The sequence below is a fragment of the Saccostrea echinata genome, unplaced genomic scaffold (assembly GCF_033153115.1).
Source record: "Saccostrea echinata isolate AGI-Se365-2 ecotype Australia unplaced genomic scaffold, CSIRO_AGI_Sech_v1 ptg000025l, whole genome shotgun sequence".
NCBI lineage: Eukaryota > Metazoa > Mollusca > Bivalvia > Ostreida > Ostreidae > Saccostrea > Saccostrea echinata.
In genome coordinates, this window is record NW_026889774.1 from 18,173,781 (window position 1) to 18,188,694 (window position 14,914).

Here is a 14,914-nt window from a genome sequence, read left to right on the forward strand (position 1 = left end):
GTTTTCAGTACAGTTCCTCCAACTCTTATTAGTAAGTATGTTTTCTCTAAATGCTGAAGTTAGTACTAATCTGATTTGAAAGACATACTACTAAATCTTGAGCTTTCTGAGAGGTGCAATCTGGTCCAAGTAAAGTCTTCAAAAATTGACGCATTCTTTTGTCTTCCTTTAATAGCATGGCAAATTTCTTCATGTGGTCAGTTGCTTTGTGTGCTTCTGGCAGTGTTTCTACATTGAAAGAGAAGTACTGCTATTTTCCAATTTTCCCAAGTAAATATATTTTATACATCTATAATGCTCAACAGTTTTTATACTTGACCATCAAACATTAAATAACTTGTGGCAAGGACTCAAAAATCTTTATGTATTTATCTAATAAAACATTATTCTCCAATAACAATTAAATCAAAGCTAGGATCTCAATCTGATGCTTTTATCTTCTATACTGAAATCAAATCACTTGGCATTTACTTGATATTGCTGCGAGCCTGCGATTTAGTGGAATGTTTTTTTCTCCTTCCAAGTTGACTTCTATAACTTCCACCAACTGGGACACCATAACTTTCACACTATATGAAAACAAGAACCCCATGGGTCAGAACACTCACCTGAGTCACTTTGGCCCTGCTGTTCTTAATCAGCAGTATTTTTTTTATAATCTCTCTTTAATTTTAAATAAAGAATTTGACTCTACATCATGGACCAGAATCTGATCAGTTCCTATTTAAGATGAATCACATGTACCTTAATATGATTTATTAAGGATTTTTTTCAATATTTTCACTCTTTCTTTGCACTCATGAAAATATGAAATAAAAATCTTCCTGTCCCACTTGCGAAATAAATTCCATATCCAACTGCAAAACACTGAATATCCTCTATATATGCCCCAGCAATTTCATGACAGGGACACAAAAAGTTTAATGAACATACAAAACAAATAAACTGTACAAATAACAAGTACAGCTGTATATGCTAACAAATACTGTATGACTTCAAATGCATATACTTACAGATTTTTGTTCTTCAACATTTCATGGAATGCTCTGAAAAACAAGATGTGTTTGTGAAACACTGATGCCCCCGTATGGCAGCTTATGGCAGAGGTTAAAGTTTCTCAAATGCAAGTCAAACTCCAGGTCAAGAGATCAAAAATGTTGGTAACGAAAGAAAGGTCTTGTCTCAAGGAATATACTTGTGAAATATGAAAGCCCTAGGACCAACTGTTGAAAAGTTATGGCGAAGGTTTAAGTATTTCAAACGTAAGTAAAATGTCAAAGTCAAGGTCAATTGGTGCCCAAGGGAAGGTCTTGTCACAAGTGATACACATGTTCATGAAATGTGAAAGCCCTAAAACCAAACATTCAAATGTTATGGCCAAGGTTAAAGTTTTTCCAAAGTAGGTCTAACTCCAAGGTCAAGGTCAAAGGATCAAGGTTTTTGGTATGAAAGAGTATGAAAGCCTTGCACCAACTGTTTAAAAGTTATGGTCAAGGTTAAAGGTTTTCAAAAGTAGACCAAACTCAAAGTTCAAAGGGTCAAAGATGTTGGTATCCAAGGAAGGTCTTGTCACAAGGAATACACGTGAAGTATAAAAACCTAGCACTAACTGTTAAAAAGTTATGGCCAAGGTTAAAGTTTTTTCAAAATTAAAGTAGGTCAAACTCTAAGGTCAAGGTCAAAGTTGTTGGTATCCAAGGGAAGGTCTTTTCAAAAATCATACACATGTGAAGTATGAAAGCCCTAGCTCTAACTGTTCAAAAGTTATGGCCAAGGTTAAAGTTTTTTCCAAAAGTAGGTCAAACTCCAAGGTCAAGGTTAAAGGGTCAAAGTTGTTGGTATCCAAAGAGAGGTCTTATCACAAGAAATACACATGTGAAGTTTGAAAGCCCAAGCACCAATTGTTCAAAAGTTATGGCTATTGTTAAAGTCTCATAAAATTTTGCAAAAGTGAGTCAAACTTCAAGGTAAAGGTCAAAAGGTCAAATATGATGTTGGTAGTTAAGAAAGGTGTTGTCACAAGGAATACACATGTGAAATATCAAAGCCATAGATCCAACCAATCAAAAGTTATGGGCAAGGTTAAAATTTTTTTAGATTAAAGTAGGTGAAACTCCAAGGTCATAAGGTCAAAGTTTTTGGTATCCAAAGGAAGATCTTGTCACAAGGGATACACATCTGAAGTATGAAAGCCATAGCACCAACTGGTCAAAAGTTATGGTGAAGGTTAAAGTTTTTTTTTCAAAAGTAGGTCAAACTCCAAGGTCAAGGTCAAGGGGTCAAAGGTGTTGGCATCCAAAGAAAGATTGTGTCACAAGGATAACACATGAAAAGTTTGAAAGCCCAAGCACCAACTGTTCAAAAGTTATGGCCAAAGTTAATGTCTCATAAAATTTTGCAAAAGTGGGTCAAACTCCAAGGTCAAAGTCAAAAGGTCAAATATGATGGTACTCAAAGAAAGGTCTTGTCACAAGGAATACACATGTGAAATATGAAAGTCATAGCTCCAACCAGTCAAAAGTTATGGGCGAGATTAAAGTTTTTGCGGACAGACAGACAGAGAGACGGACAGGGCAAAAACTATATGCCCTTGAATCTTTGATTACGGGGCATAAAAAAGTAGTAAAAATGAAAATTATTTAACAAGTTAAAAGACTTAGAATTTTACTATGAAAATTCACAATTACTAACAAGAGGCCCAAGGGCCTTGAATCGCTCTTCAGATAAACTGTACAACCTATCACTTCTATTTGAAGCCTCTAAGTATCCTGTTTATTTAGATAAATCCTTGAAATTCCAAAGGAAGGTCATCATGACCTACATTTTAGATAAAACACTCTTGAGAACCCAGGATGATTCTTAGCCAATTAGTACCTGAGAGTAGGTCATGGTGACCTACTTATCACTTGTCATTCTCGGAGGACCCAAGATGCATCAACTAAGTTTGATGATTCTAAGTCATTTTGGATTGATTTATTATGTTCATGCGGTTTACAAATCTACAGTTAACAAAGAAAGTGGATAGGAACACTTTCAATGTTGTAGTTTTTGTTCAGTCTCTAATTTTAGTTTTTCTGTTGTTGTTTTTTTTATTAAAATAAAATGATCAACATTTTATACTATATGTCTTGCATAAAGTGATCATATTTAATTAACTAATGATAATATAAAGGTAAAAATGAGTATGTATTAATAATTTAATGAATTAGCACCTGTAATTAGCTGGGCAGGCATAATTAATCGGGATATAAATTTAAGGACATACGCAACGTACCTTACCTACTGATAATTTTTCAAGATATTCTTAATTTAAGATTATAGTGCCATCAGATGTTCATAGACAAAAAATCAGCATGCATTACCAGGGGTTTTGAAAAGATATCAAATGATGAAAATTCTTGTATAATGCAAAGAAAAATATACAAAAATTACTAAACATATATTCTAGATGTTTTGTTTACCCAAACTTGTTGAAGAAGAAGTGTACAACAGAAAATATGGACATTAAAGTTTAGCACACAGTTCTTTTAAAGTATTTGAACTCTTTAACTCCAGGGAAATGGACAATAAAGTTCAAACTACATTGCGTATGTCCTTAACCCAATCAAAGGTGATAATTACCGGTACCTAGATAAAAGATTTGAAGTTAAAGGTGAAAAAAAAATTTAGTTGAAAAATATAGTTTGTATATTAATTGGTAGTCACGGTAAACATGTATTATCACTTGTTATGTGGCTTTCTTTGAAACCTAATGACTTCTTTTAATATTTTTTCCTGCTCTTTTCAATTGATTTAATAACTGTATTGTCAAGAAGTTTCTATTAAAACTATTATTTAATATGTTTATCAATCACCATTGAATAAATATTTTTTTAAAAAAATGGTAAGATAAAAGATTTTAATTTTAAGACTTCAACATTATAGATTAAAAAAAACAAACCCCTCAGTGACCTTGACTTGTATCAGATTGAATAATAAAACAAGAGGCCCAATGGGCCACATCGCTCACCTGAGTAACTTTGGCCATGCTGTTGTTTACCAGATTTCCCCAATGGTTCTTGAGAAGAAGATTTTTAAAGATTTTTCCTATATATTTCAATGTAAAACTTGGATTCCCTATTGTGGCCCTGCCCTACCCCGGGGGTCACGATTTGAATAATTTAGAATCTACACTATCCCAGGATGCTTCCATATAAGTTTCAGCTTTTCTGGCCCAGTGGTTCTTGAGAAGAAGATTTTTTAATGACCCCACCCTATTTTTGCCTTTTCTTGATTATTTCCCCTTGTATGGGGACTTCGCCTTTTATTTTAACAATTTAAACTCCCATTCACCCAAGGATACTTTGTACCAAGTTTGATTAAAATTGGCCAAGTGGTTCTCGAGAAGAAGTTGAAAATGTGAATTTAAAGTTTACAGTGACGGACGGACAGACAGATGGACAACAGGTGATCAGAAAAGCACACTTGAGCTTTCAGCTCAGGTGAGCTAAAAAGAGATTAAAATACAAAATGTAATTGAAAAGTAATGGTCATTACTGACATTTTTTTTAAGTAATGCATTACAATTACTTGTAACTGAAAGAATTACTTTGAAAAAATGTGATGATTACAATGAATTACCATTACACATTAGCATTACCCAAGGGGGTCCTGATTTGAACAAACTTGAATCTACACTACCTGGGGATACTTCTGTATTAATATAACTATTAATGGTTTAGCTGTTCTTGAGAAGATTATTCAAAGATATTTCCTATATATTACTTTGGTAAACTTTGACCTCCTGTTGTGGCCCTGCCCTACCCCTGGGGTCAAATTGATTGGAACAAACTTGAATCTACACTACCTGAGGATACTTCTATTATAATATGACTAATCATGGCTTCGCTGTTCTTGAGAAGAAGATTTTTAAAGACATTTCCAATATATTCTTATGTAAAACTTCAACCCCCTCCTGTGACCCTGCCCTAACCCCGGGGGTTTTGATATGAACAAACTTTAATCTAGAGTATGTAATGAAGCTTTCTTCTAAGTTTCATCTTTTCTTGCCTAGTGGTTCTTGAGGAAATTTTTAAAAGATGCCACCAAATTTTCACAAATTCTTAATTATCTCCCCTTGAAAGAGGGTGTGGCACTTCCTGTGAACAAACTTATTCCACTTCACCCAAGGATGATTTTTGGCAAGTTTGGTTGAAATTGGCCTAGTGGTTCTTGAGAAGAAGTGGAAAATGCGAAAAGTTCATAGACGCCAGACGGACACTCTTTCATCAGAAAAGCTCGCTTGAGCCTTCGGCTCAGGTGAGCTAAAAACCCAGTGAGTAGTAAGTGTTGAAAAAGTGCCTCCCAATATGAATTACCTCACAGCATGATCATCTATTGTAGCATACAACAAATACAGCCTCTTCATTCTTTCAGACACTTCAGCATTATAGGGCACTAAGCATGTATTGAAAACACGCTCAACTAGCAGTCTGAAATAATGCAAGTAAGAAATGTAATTCTAAACACAAACATCTAAACAGAAGCACATTTACAGAATTCTAGAGCCTGACCTGTCCTCATTGTTACTCTGGTAGTAGGCATGAAAGACTTTGTCTTTAACCCAAGATATTTTTTCAACATTTGCCTTGTCATATTCTTCAGCTAAAACAAATCTTTTGTACAGCTGTCCAAGGCCCAGTAGTGCAGCTTGACGGATTTGAAACTAAAATGACAATAATAGACAATTCTGCTAAACAACAATTTTTTGGTTTAACATAGAAGTCCCCTTATCCTATTACTTAATTTAGAATGGCCTAATTGTGACATGGCTAACCAATGTATGAAGCCAAATGACTATCAATCAAATACTGTAAATCGAGAAAATATGGCGCACTACTAATTTAAGCTCCTTTGGTGCAAGGGCTCCTGAGCGCTAAAATTTATTGTGTGCTCAGGGATTTATCAGCCTATTTTGGGAAACACCATTTTTGGAGAATTGGGAAAAAAAATATCGGCTTTTTGATGAAATTGGGAAAAATTACAAATGTTGCTTAAATCATGTATTCAGGTGCAAAATTCATTTACCATTTCAGCATTAACTCTTAATTTGGGCAACCAAACAGCTAGACAATTAAATATGATCCAACTTCTAATAAAAGTAAAATTGACTTCAATGAGTATAAAGTGTTTATACAACTTATGGTAGTACATGTGTGTATGAGATTCCAATTTAGGTCATTATAGAATCTGTTTCTGGAGATTATAAACCTCCTGCAAAAAAATATACAAGTAAACATTTTCTCAAAGTCCTCTTTTAATATGTATTAATGCATTGAAAATATATTTTTCTATTTGAAATAATGCCTACAGCCATTACCATTCACTTTTAGATCAACTGAGTAGGTAGATAATAACTTAATAAATCTATATAATTACAACGATATCACTATTTTCAGAAAAACGGAGGAAATTCGGATTAAAAGTTAGCGATGTTTTTTACAGTGTTTTTAAACGTGTTATGACTGTAGCTTTGCTAAATGAGTTGAATTGATGAAAATTACAGACATTCTGACAATTTTACTTTGTGTTTTTCCAAGATAATTAAATATAAAAGCATTGTTCACCAATTGGGAAAAAATACTGCCAAATTGGGAAAAACTGAACTCATTTTCAATTGGGAATGGGGCCGACTTTCGGCCCCTGAGAAGGTACTGATAAATCCCTGGTGCTAATGGATTTCTAAATATTAGACTTTTTTGTGTTCAAATCAATCATTTAAGTACATGTAAACTGGACCGCGCGATTACGTAATGTTGTAGGGTAGCTGTAATTTTTTTTGTAAACACACTTGCACTGGTGAACACCAAATCATAAATTAATCAGTTAATAAAACTATTGTTAGTTGTTACCCGGTACTTTTCATTACCACCTTCAAAGTTGGGCTTCTCATTGTGTCAATCATCTATTGCCTCGAGGTGAACAAGGTGATCAAGCATGGAGATAGACCTTGCAGACAATACCTAATTATGTTTATCAGTTCCTTCTATGCATGCATGGTTTAAAGAAGAAATTCCTCATGTTTTTTTTTTTTTATTAAAAAAATTTAAAATCGACATTGTGCCATGTCCATGTGCTTGCAACACCACGGAAAAGTGAATGATTGTTTACCTGTGTATGTGAGTAAGAAATCAATGCTATTGTGTTTGCGTGCTCGAGTGACTGCAAAATCAAATACGGGCATGGATCAATTAACCCTTTCAACACTGTAGACCGATACATCAGTCTGATAAAATTTCGTCTTGGAACACGGTAGACCGATTCATCGGTTTCAGACACAAAACTGAAAGTAAACGTTTATTCTTAGAAATAGAAGGTATTCTCTGTTCAAGAACTTACGCTATGAATTACGGGTAGATGGATATAAACACTTGTTAATAAATATGGCCGACCACATAGTGAAAATCGCGGAAAAATAAGGAAAATTAGATGAATCTCAAAGAAAACGACGAAGAAAGCAAAATGGCGGTTAACAACAAAATGTCCGATCTTTCTGACGATGAAAACTTTAATAAATCGGGAAATTAGACATTAAAGATGTCTCTAGACAACAAAAATACGAGTTTTTCACAATATTGAGAAATTTAGTCGGAGAAACAACTCAGAATCGGACTTTGAAGGCTCCAAAACAGAGCATGCTTTCTCCTGAAGTCTCGAAACACCACGTTTTACTTATTTATTATTATGGACTTATTTTTCAATAAATTCTGACATATTGCATATCATTTTACTTGGAAATAATTTCTCTTTTAAACTTGTAAAGAACATAAGCGATTTTGAAACTTAATAGCAGTAAATTTATTAAAATATTACATAAGATGAGTTATAAAATAATTATGATTTTTATTAGTGCTTTTGACATGCTAAATAATTTTGAATATATATAAATTTGATATCATTTAAAAGAGAAATGTCTCACCTTTCTAATAATGTGTCATTTATTAAAATGTTCAAAGAAATAAAGAAGTTATTGTATTTTTTGTAATGGAAGGTGAAATGTTCAGTGATGGCCCAAGTTACTCAGTGTACCAGGGCTTGTTTGATAAAAGTTTCTCAGTGTTGAAAAAGTTAAAGAATATAACATTTATATATTTTGATGACAAGCACAAGCACTAAAATTTATTTGCGCCAGTAGTTTCTAAAATACTGATCAGAAATCTTTTGTAGATACAGTAAAGTAAAAAACCTGCTGGCTTTGGAAAATCAAGACCCACAACATTGTGGCCACCCTGTGTGTAAAGCACAATTGTTTTTTATTGTCTGGCAGAAAACAATGGAAAGGGGAGAGGGGCATCAATTTAAAACAGCCAATCTATACTTAAAATTTGATGACTATGGTCATAAATCATCTGTGATTGGGTATAATAGGTAAATTTTGACCTGAAATCATCAGGAGTCATTTGCTGCTCATAACCAACTATCCCATGAGATCTCTTCTTAATAAACAAAGGGATCTAAAGATACTGCTGTGAAAACGACTGGTCAAAATATACACAGCATCCACCCATTTAAAAAAACGCAAAATATATTGACCTTATTGACTATAAAACATTAATCAAAACTAACCTTCTTGTCCAAAGTCCTTTCTTTGATAAAACTGAGCAATTCCTCTGTGCATACTGAGAAGTCATTCTTAGCAACAGTCAAAATGACATTAACAACTTCCATCCTGACTGTTTCTTCAGGATCATGCTGGCGAACTTTTAACTGTTCCACAATGTCTTTGAAAAGCTCAGGGTGGTATTGAAGAAGAAATTGGGAGTGTGAAACACAGCATTGACGCACCAAAATGCTAATATCATTAAATCTGTGAACAGAAAATAATATCTTTATATCCACTGAAATGTATCTCCTTTATTTCCATCCAGAAAACCATTATAATTTATCAATATTTTAATGCTGGTTAGCAAGTTCTTGAGTAGTGGCTCATTATCAATGAAACAAACGACACAGATATCAATGCGACATTCAACATACTTAACCCTACTTTAGGCTATACAAATTTGAAATTACGCTTCTCTGGCCCCATACATCTGTTTGGAGGTATACACATTGCAATTTTTATCTATTTTCAATAAAAATGCAGAGACCAATTCAGGGAGAAAAATTCTACTCATTTTCTAGTTTTGCATACTCTTTTAGTTTTTGGTAGCCATTTTGTATAAATGTGGTCATTAGACATAGACACACTCGTTTTCAAAAAAATGAAAAGTATGCATATATTCCGTTGTTTAAGTCAGTGATTTTTCTACATTTTTTAAAAGGGGCCTGGTCCTTTACAATTGGGAAAAATCATTGACATTTGTGTCAAATTGGGAAAAATCAGTAAGATTGTAATTTAACTTTACATCCTTTATTCAATTTATTTGCTACAAAATATCAAATTAGACACAGTTCTAAATTTTTAACCTTTTTTTAACCCTTTGTTTTAATCTGTGAAAGTTGTCATTAATTGTGACCAACCTATATTTCCTTTTTTTGTTTTAATTGCCATAATGGTAGACATAAGAGAAAATCCTTCTCGTAATAGCCATTGAAGATAGAATAATCTGACATGATTTATGACAAATCATTTATTTTTCAAACTAATTATTAAAGCTTTCTAGTTACCCTAGCTATTCATATTGCTGCAATTTCTCTGCAATACTAGTTTTTTTTTTAAATCTGCCGGGTGTAGAAACAGTTTGATTTTCATGAAATCAGGGATGCTTGTTGTAGAACTACTAGTACTTGGATTTACAAGTAAAGCTATGTTTCGCCGGTTCACAAGCATCTTACACTTTCTTATGATGTATTTACACACAAGTTTGACATGACCCATGTGTTTTTCTAGGTCTTGTAAATGCACGAGGTAATCTGCTGTTCCTTACTATTATTTTAAGAGTTTGAATGACTGAGAACAAAAGCGTTTCATTGTAGATAAGTCATACATAAAAAATTCAATATAACAAAGACAACAATGGTTTTGTTTTGGGAAAAAAACAACAGAAATTGGGAAAAAATCGGTAAATTTTGAGAGGGGAAAGGGCCGACATTCGCATCTAAATTGGGTGTAGAAAAATCACTGTAAGTATGTTCACCTATAAGGGTACTTAACAGAACAAAACAACAGCTTTCCACATTTTAAAATCGCTTGTAGGAAATAAGGTCCTAAATGTACCTTCCGAGAAAACAGTTCCAGAGAGCTTTGTTCTGGTCAGCAAGAGTTGATCCTGGGTCGGAAAACATTTTCGCAAGCAGTTTTGTTACTTTCTTCCTTTCTGACTCCACATTGCTCTGAAAGTGTTTTTTAAAAATAGAAGTTACCTCCTACAACAGAAATCTGTTAAAAATATTATACTAAATCATTGATTGAAGTCAAAACCCATATATAAATGGGTACTAAGACACCAAGAGTATAAACTGACAGAAATCAATCTAGATAAACAATTGTCACATGGCCTTACCCTGCGGGATACTTCTATAGGCTTATATTCACATACACTACAAATATCATTCTGTATTTTTACTACTCCAATATACAACCATATTGCAGCAGTTGACAGTTTTTTTCAAAATTTCTGGACTTGGTCCTAGTAAACAGGAGTGAGTCCACTCTTGTGTCTAGTGACTGATACTAGAAGCTAAACCAGTGACAGGAGAGGGTAGTAGAAATGTAGAATTTGGACTAACAAACTAGAGAAAAAATATTGTCTTCATTTATTATTTACAGCTGGTGTTGGATATCAACTGCTTCAATGTGCTCTCATTATTTTACAATACCTTTAATTTGAATTCCAGTTGTGGTAAAACTGAGAGTAAAACATTAGGAGAGATTTGGTTCAATTCATAGATGAGATCATAAAGCCTGTCGGAGACTTCACTCTCAGAAGATTTTCCCAACATCAAGGCATTGTTGAAGAACTACAAGCAAATCACATGAATTATATGCACCATTGTCAGAATAAAATGTCTAAAATTTCATCGTAAATAACTTGCATTAGTACTGATTTTAGATGTATTTCCAACTGTTTTCAATTATAACAAACACTGCATTGCCAACAATACCAAAAATAAAATACCATACTAGCTGAATTTTTAGCAAGGATTCAATTTTGGCATTTTTAGCAAGGGTGTTGTGTTGCTAAAATTGAATATTGCTAACAACTGATTGCATATATCAGTTGTAATAGCTTCTTTGTTGGCATTAAAAAATCACTAAAATTACTTCTTACAAAAAATATATACCAATTTTTAAGGACAAGTCACTACATTTGCAGCTTACTAAAATTTCCATTTATACAGTACTTATTGTTTGAATGAAAAGTTCTATAGCATACCTCATGTATTTTAACAAAAAACAAAATACTCACTGTTTGGATGAAAGGTTCTATAGCATTGCTAGTCCGTATTAACAAATCTTTGGCCAGCTGATAAGCTACCCTTTTCTGTGTCTGAAATATTCACCACTACATTTAACAAAGACTTCATTTTTTTCCCAAATGATGATTTCTTTTTTTTTTTTTTTGATAGTATGTTTATAAACATAGGTAATCATATTTACAGAGCTCACCTCAACAAATGTTGTTTTTAAGTAAGACAAAGTCCCAAACTAAACCAATAATCTAGTAGTGTGCATCCCTAGATGCATCATCCATGCAAGATTAGTTCAGGTAGGTCTTGGAGTTACTTGGATAGGACCTGCTCTAGACAAATTATTCTGGTCATTCATCAGGAAAATGTAGGTCAGATCTAGCACATGAAACAAGTCTGGTAGTGTTCATCCCTAGAAAAATCATCCATGCAAGATTGGTCCATGTAGGTCTTATATTTGCTTGGGAATGGACAGGGATGGGGTAATCGTAATCGATTGTAATGATTACTTTTTTTTCAAGTAATCTGTAATCGAAGAGATTTTCGATTACTTGTAATCGTAATTTAATCAATTACAGCTAAAATTTTCAATGTAATTATAATTACTTTTTCGATTACTTTCGATTATTTTATACATAAATGGATGTTATTTTGGAGAATTATTTCCAGTCAGTCACACATAAATATCAAATATAAACCACCTAGTGTAATGTTTGGATTTCTTAACTTTTATTATCATAAGTTTAATAATGTTCTCAATAAAATTTGCATTATAGACCTACTGGTTTAGTATTAAATAATTCAGAAGTGTATTTCAACTATTTATTAATAAAATATACAGATTTTTCGTGTGCATTTTACATTTGACCCACTGTCCTCTTGCTGCATGTCCTTTTTCATATTTCAGATGTTGAAAAACTTTGTCTTGGAATGGACCTGCTCAAAAACTTTAACCTGGTCACTTTTCTGAAAAATGTAGGTCAGATCCAGCATCTGAAGCAACTCTGGTAGTATGCATCAATAAATGTATCATGAGTGAAAAGATAGTTAGCATACAGCTTGTAGTCACTTTCGAAAGAAACTGCTCCAAAAACTTTGACCTGGTAACTCAACTGGAAAATGTAGGTAAAATCTGGCATCGGAAGCAAGTCCAGTATTGTGCATCCTTGGATGTATCATCCATGCAAGTTTGGTCCAGGTAAGGTAAACAGTTACTTTACAATGAACTTTAGAATGCTCCAAAAACTTTAACCTAGTCACTCATCCCTAAAATGTAGGTCAGATCCAGCATCTTAAGCATGTGCAGTAGTGTGCATCCTTAGATGCATCATCCACGCAAGTCTGGTCAATATAGGGCTTATAGTTACTTGGAAATGAGTCCTGCTCCAAACACTTTAACCTGGTCACTTTTCTGGAAAATGTAGGACAGATCTAGCATCCAAAGCAAGCCTAGTAGTGTACATCACTAGATGTATCAACCATGCAAGTTTGGTAAATATAGGAATTAAAGTTTTTTGGAAATGAGATCTGCTCAAAAAACTTAAACCTGGTAACTCATCCGGAAAATGTATGTCAGATCCAGCATCCGAAGCAAGTCCAGTAGTGTGCATCCTTAGATTATCATCCATGCAAGTTTTGTCAATATAGGGCTTATAATTACTTGGAAACGAGATCTGCTCCAAAAACTTTAACCTGGTCACACATCCGGAAAATATGTCAGATCCAGCATCTGAAGCAAGTCCAGTAGTGTGCATCCTTAGATGTATCATCCATGAAGTTTGGTCAATATAGGGCCTATAGTTACTGTAGATTCTTAAATATATGCGAGGAATAAATTATTGCGTAATTAGGTGAGGAGCACCACTCGCTAAACAAAATTACTCGCTTTTATTTTTATGGTGCTTTAATGTATGTAAAATCTCTAGATAAATCACTGATTCGCGAATTATTGTTCCCGCGATTTGACGCCCTTGGGCCATTTTGCGATATTAAGTACTCGCGTAAAATAAGGAATTTACAGTACTTGGAAATGAGATCTGCTCCAAAAACTTTAACCTGCTTCAAAAACAGTAACCTGGTCATTCTTTAGCTGAAATTGCAGCATCAGAAACCTTGACTGGTACAATGAAACACAGTAGAAGCATCCTCCATGCATCTCTAATTAATATAGGGCATAGAAGTACTTGAAAAGAAAACTGCTCCAAAAACTTTAACTTGGGACGCCGATGCTGACACAGACGCCTAGGGTATTTCATAAGCTCCCCCAACTTCGTTAAGGTGAGCTAAAAAGTGAGGTCAAGGTAAAAGGAAAGATCTAGGTCAAAAATGTTGATCCACTTGAATAGATTTCATCAATATGCATCAGCATATAAAGTTTGATGAACTTACCTAGAATAGTTTCTTTGAAACTGAGCTAAATAAAAAGTGTGACAGAATGACCGACAGAAGGATAAAAGGACGGAGGGATGGAAGACAGATATGACAAACACTATATGCTCAGCCATATTCATGGCAGGGCATAAAAACTTTTATAAAATTATGGATCTTGGTAAAGTCTTCTTGTGTACAACAAGTGATATTGAAAATGGACAAAAACTTAAGGAATAGCAGCACTTTGAAAGAATTTCAGAGGAACTTATCATTTCTCATAACCATTGCAATACTGATTGTCAAAATCAAAAGCTAATTAACAAAATTATGTATCTCTGCATAATTCACTTGTATACCAAGTCTTCTTAATATTGGACCAACACTGAAGAAAAAGTAAGCATTATGAAAAATTGTTTACAGACACAAACATCTAATGCATGAAACTCTTCTGATCAGTAGAGCTAAAACCTCATAATTTTTTAGATATTCCAAAAAGCCACTGAATCCTACCTTGTAGGGTTCTATGATGTTAATGAGGATGATATCCAACAGTTCCTGTGACACTGCATCAGCTTCAGTGATCAGTGGTGCCATCATATCCAGAATAAAATTCCTAACCTTTGTGGAGTGTTTCTCACTGTCATTAAAATACAAAATTAGCAAGAATTTTAGAAAACAGATGTTAGAAAGAATGCAAATATATATTATTACGCCATTTTACAGATAAAACCAAAAGTAGCAAGGAAAATCATTGGCACATACCTGATTATTGAAAACATTAACTGAAAAAGACTGCAAAATATTTCTTGGCTGTCCTCTAATTCAATACATATATTAAAAGACTTCACCCAGGCCAAATTCTAAAAAAAAAAAATTAAAAAAAAAAGAATTAAAACAAGAGACCCATGGGCCACAATGCTCACCTGAGTCACTTTGGCCCTGCTGTTTTGCATCAGATTTTTTTTCCAACATACAATGTATTCTCTAGATTACCAGAGGATGCTTCCACATTAATATGATTCATCATGGAAACTTAGTATGTTTCCTTAATAACAAAGGGCAGAGAAGAATATTTTCAAAGAAATAATGCATTTCTACTATATATTCAAAAAGAGCCTCACCCTAACACCAAAATCCCTGACCCCAGGGTTAT

At 33.7% G+C, this 14,914-nt stretch overlaps 1 protein-coding gene and 1 long non-coding RNA gene across 3 annotated transcripts in view; one reads left to right on the plus strand and one right to left on the minus strand.

Annotated features, from left to right (window-relative positions):
• LOC133192086 (uncharacterized) overlaps positions 1–14,914 on the plus strand; it is a 427,629-nt gene that overhangs the window by 157,126 nt on the left and 255,589 nt on the right. The gene's annotated exons all lie outside the window — the stretch shown is intronic.
• The window catches only part of LOC133192067 (sister chromatid cohesion protein PDS5 homolog B-like), a 63,930-nt gene that overhangs the window by 36,958 nt on the left and 12,058 nt on the right, over positions 1–14,914 (minus strand). The window contains exons 5-15 of the mRNA XM_061327910.1: positions 14,524–14,621; positions 14,272–14,398; positions 11,391–11,471; positions 10,801–10,941; positions 10,199–10,314; positions 8,605–8,845; positions 5,553–5,704; positions 5,358–5,471; positions 1,014–1,046; positions 472–569; positions 89–228 (exon numbers count right to left, since the gene is read on the minus strand). Coding sequence (XP_061183894.1) covers positions 89–228; positions 472–569; positions 1,014–1,046; positions 5,358–5,471; positions 5,553–5,704; positions 8,605–8,845; positions 10,199–10,314; positions 10,801–10,941; positions 11,391–11,471; positions 14,272–14,398; positions 14,524–14,621 — 1,341 coding nt within the window. The remainder of the gene's footprint in view (positions 1–88; positions 229–471; positions 570–1,013; positions 1,047–5,357; positions 5,472–5,552; positions 5,705–8,604; positions 8,846–10,198; positions 10,315–10,800; positions 10,942–11,390; positions 11,472–14,271; positions 14,399–14,523; positions 14,622–14,914) is intronic.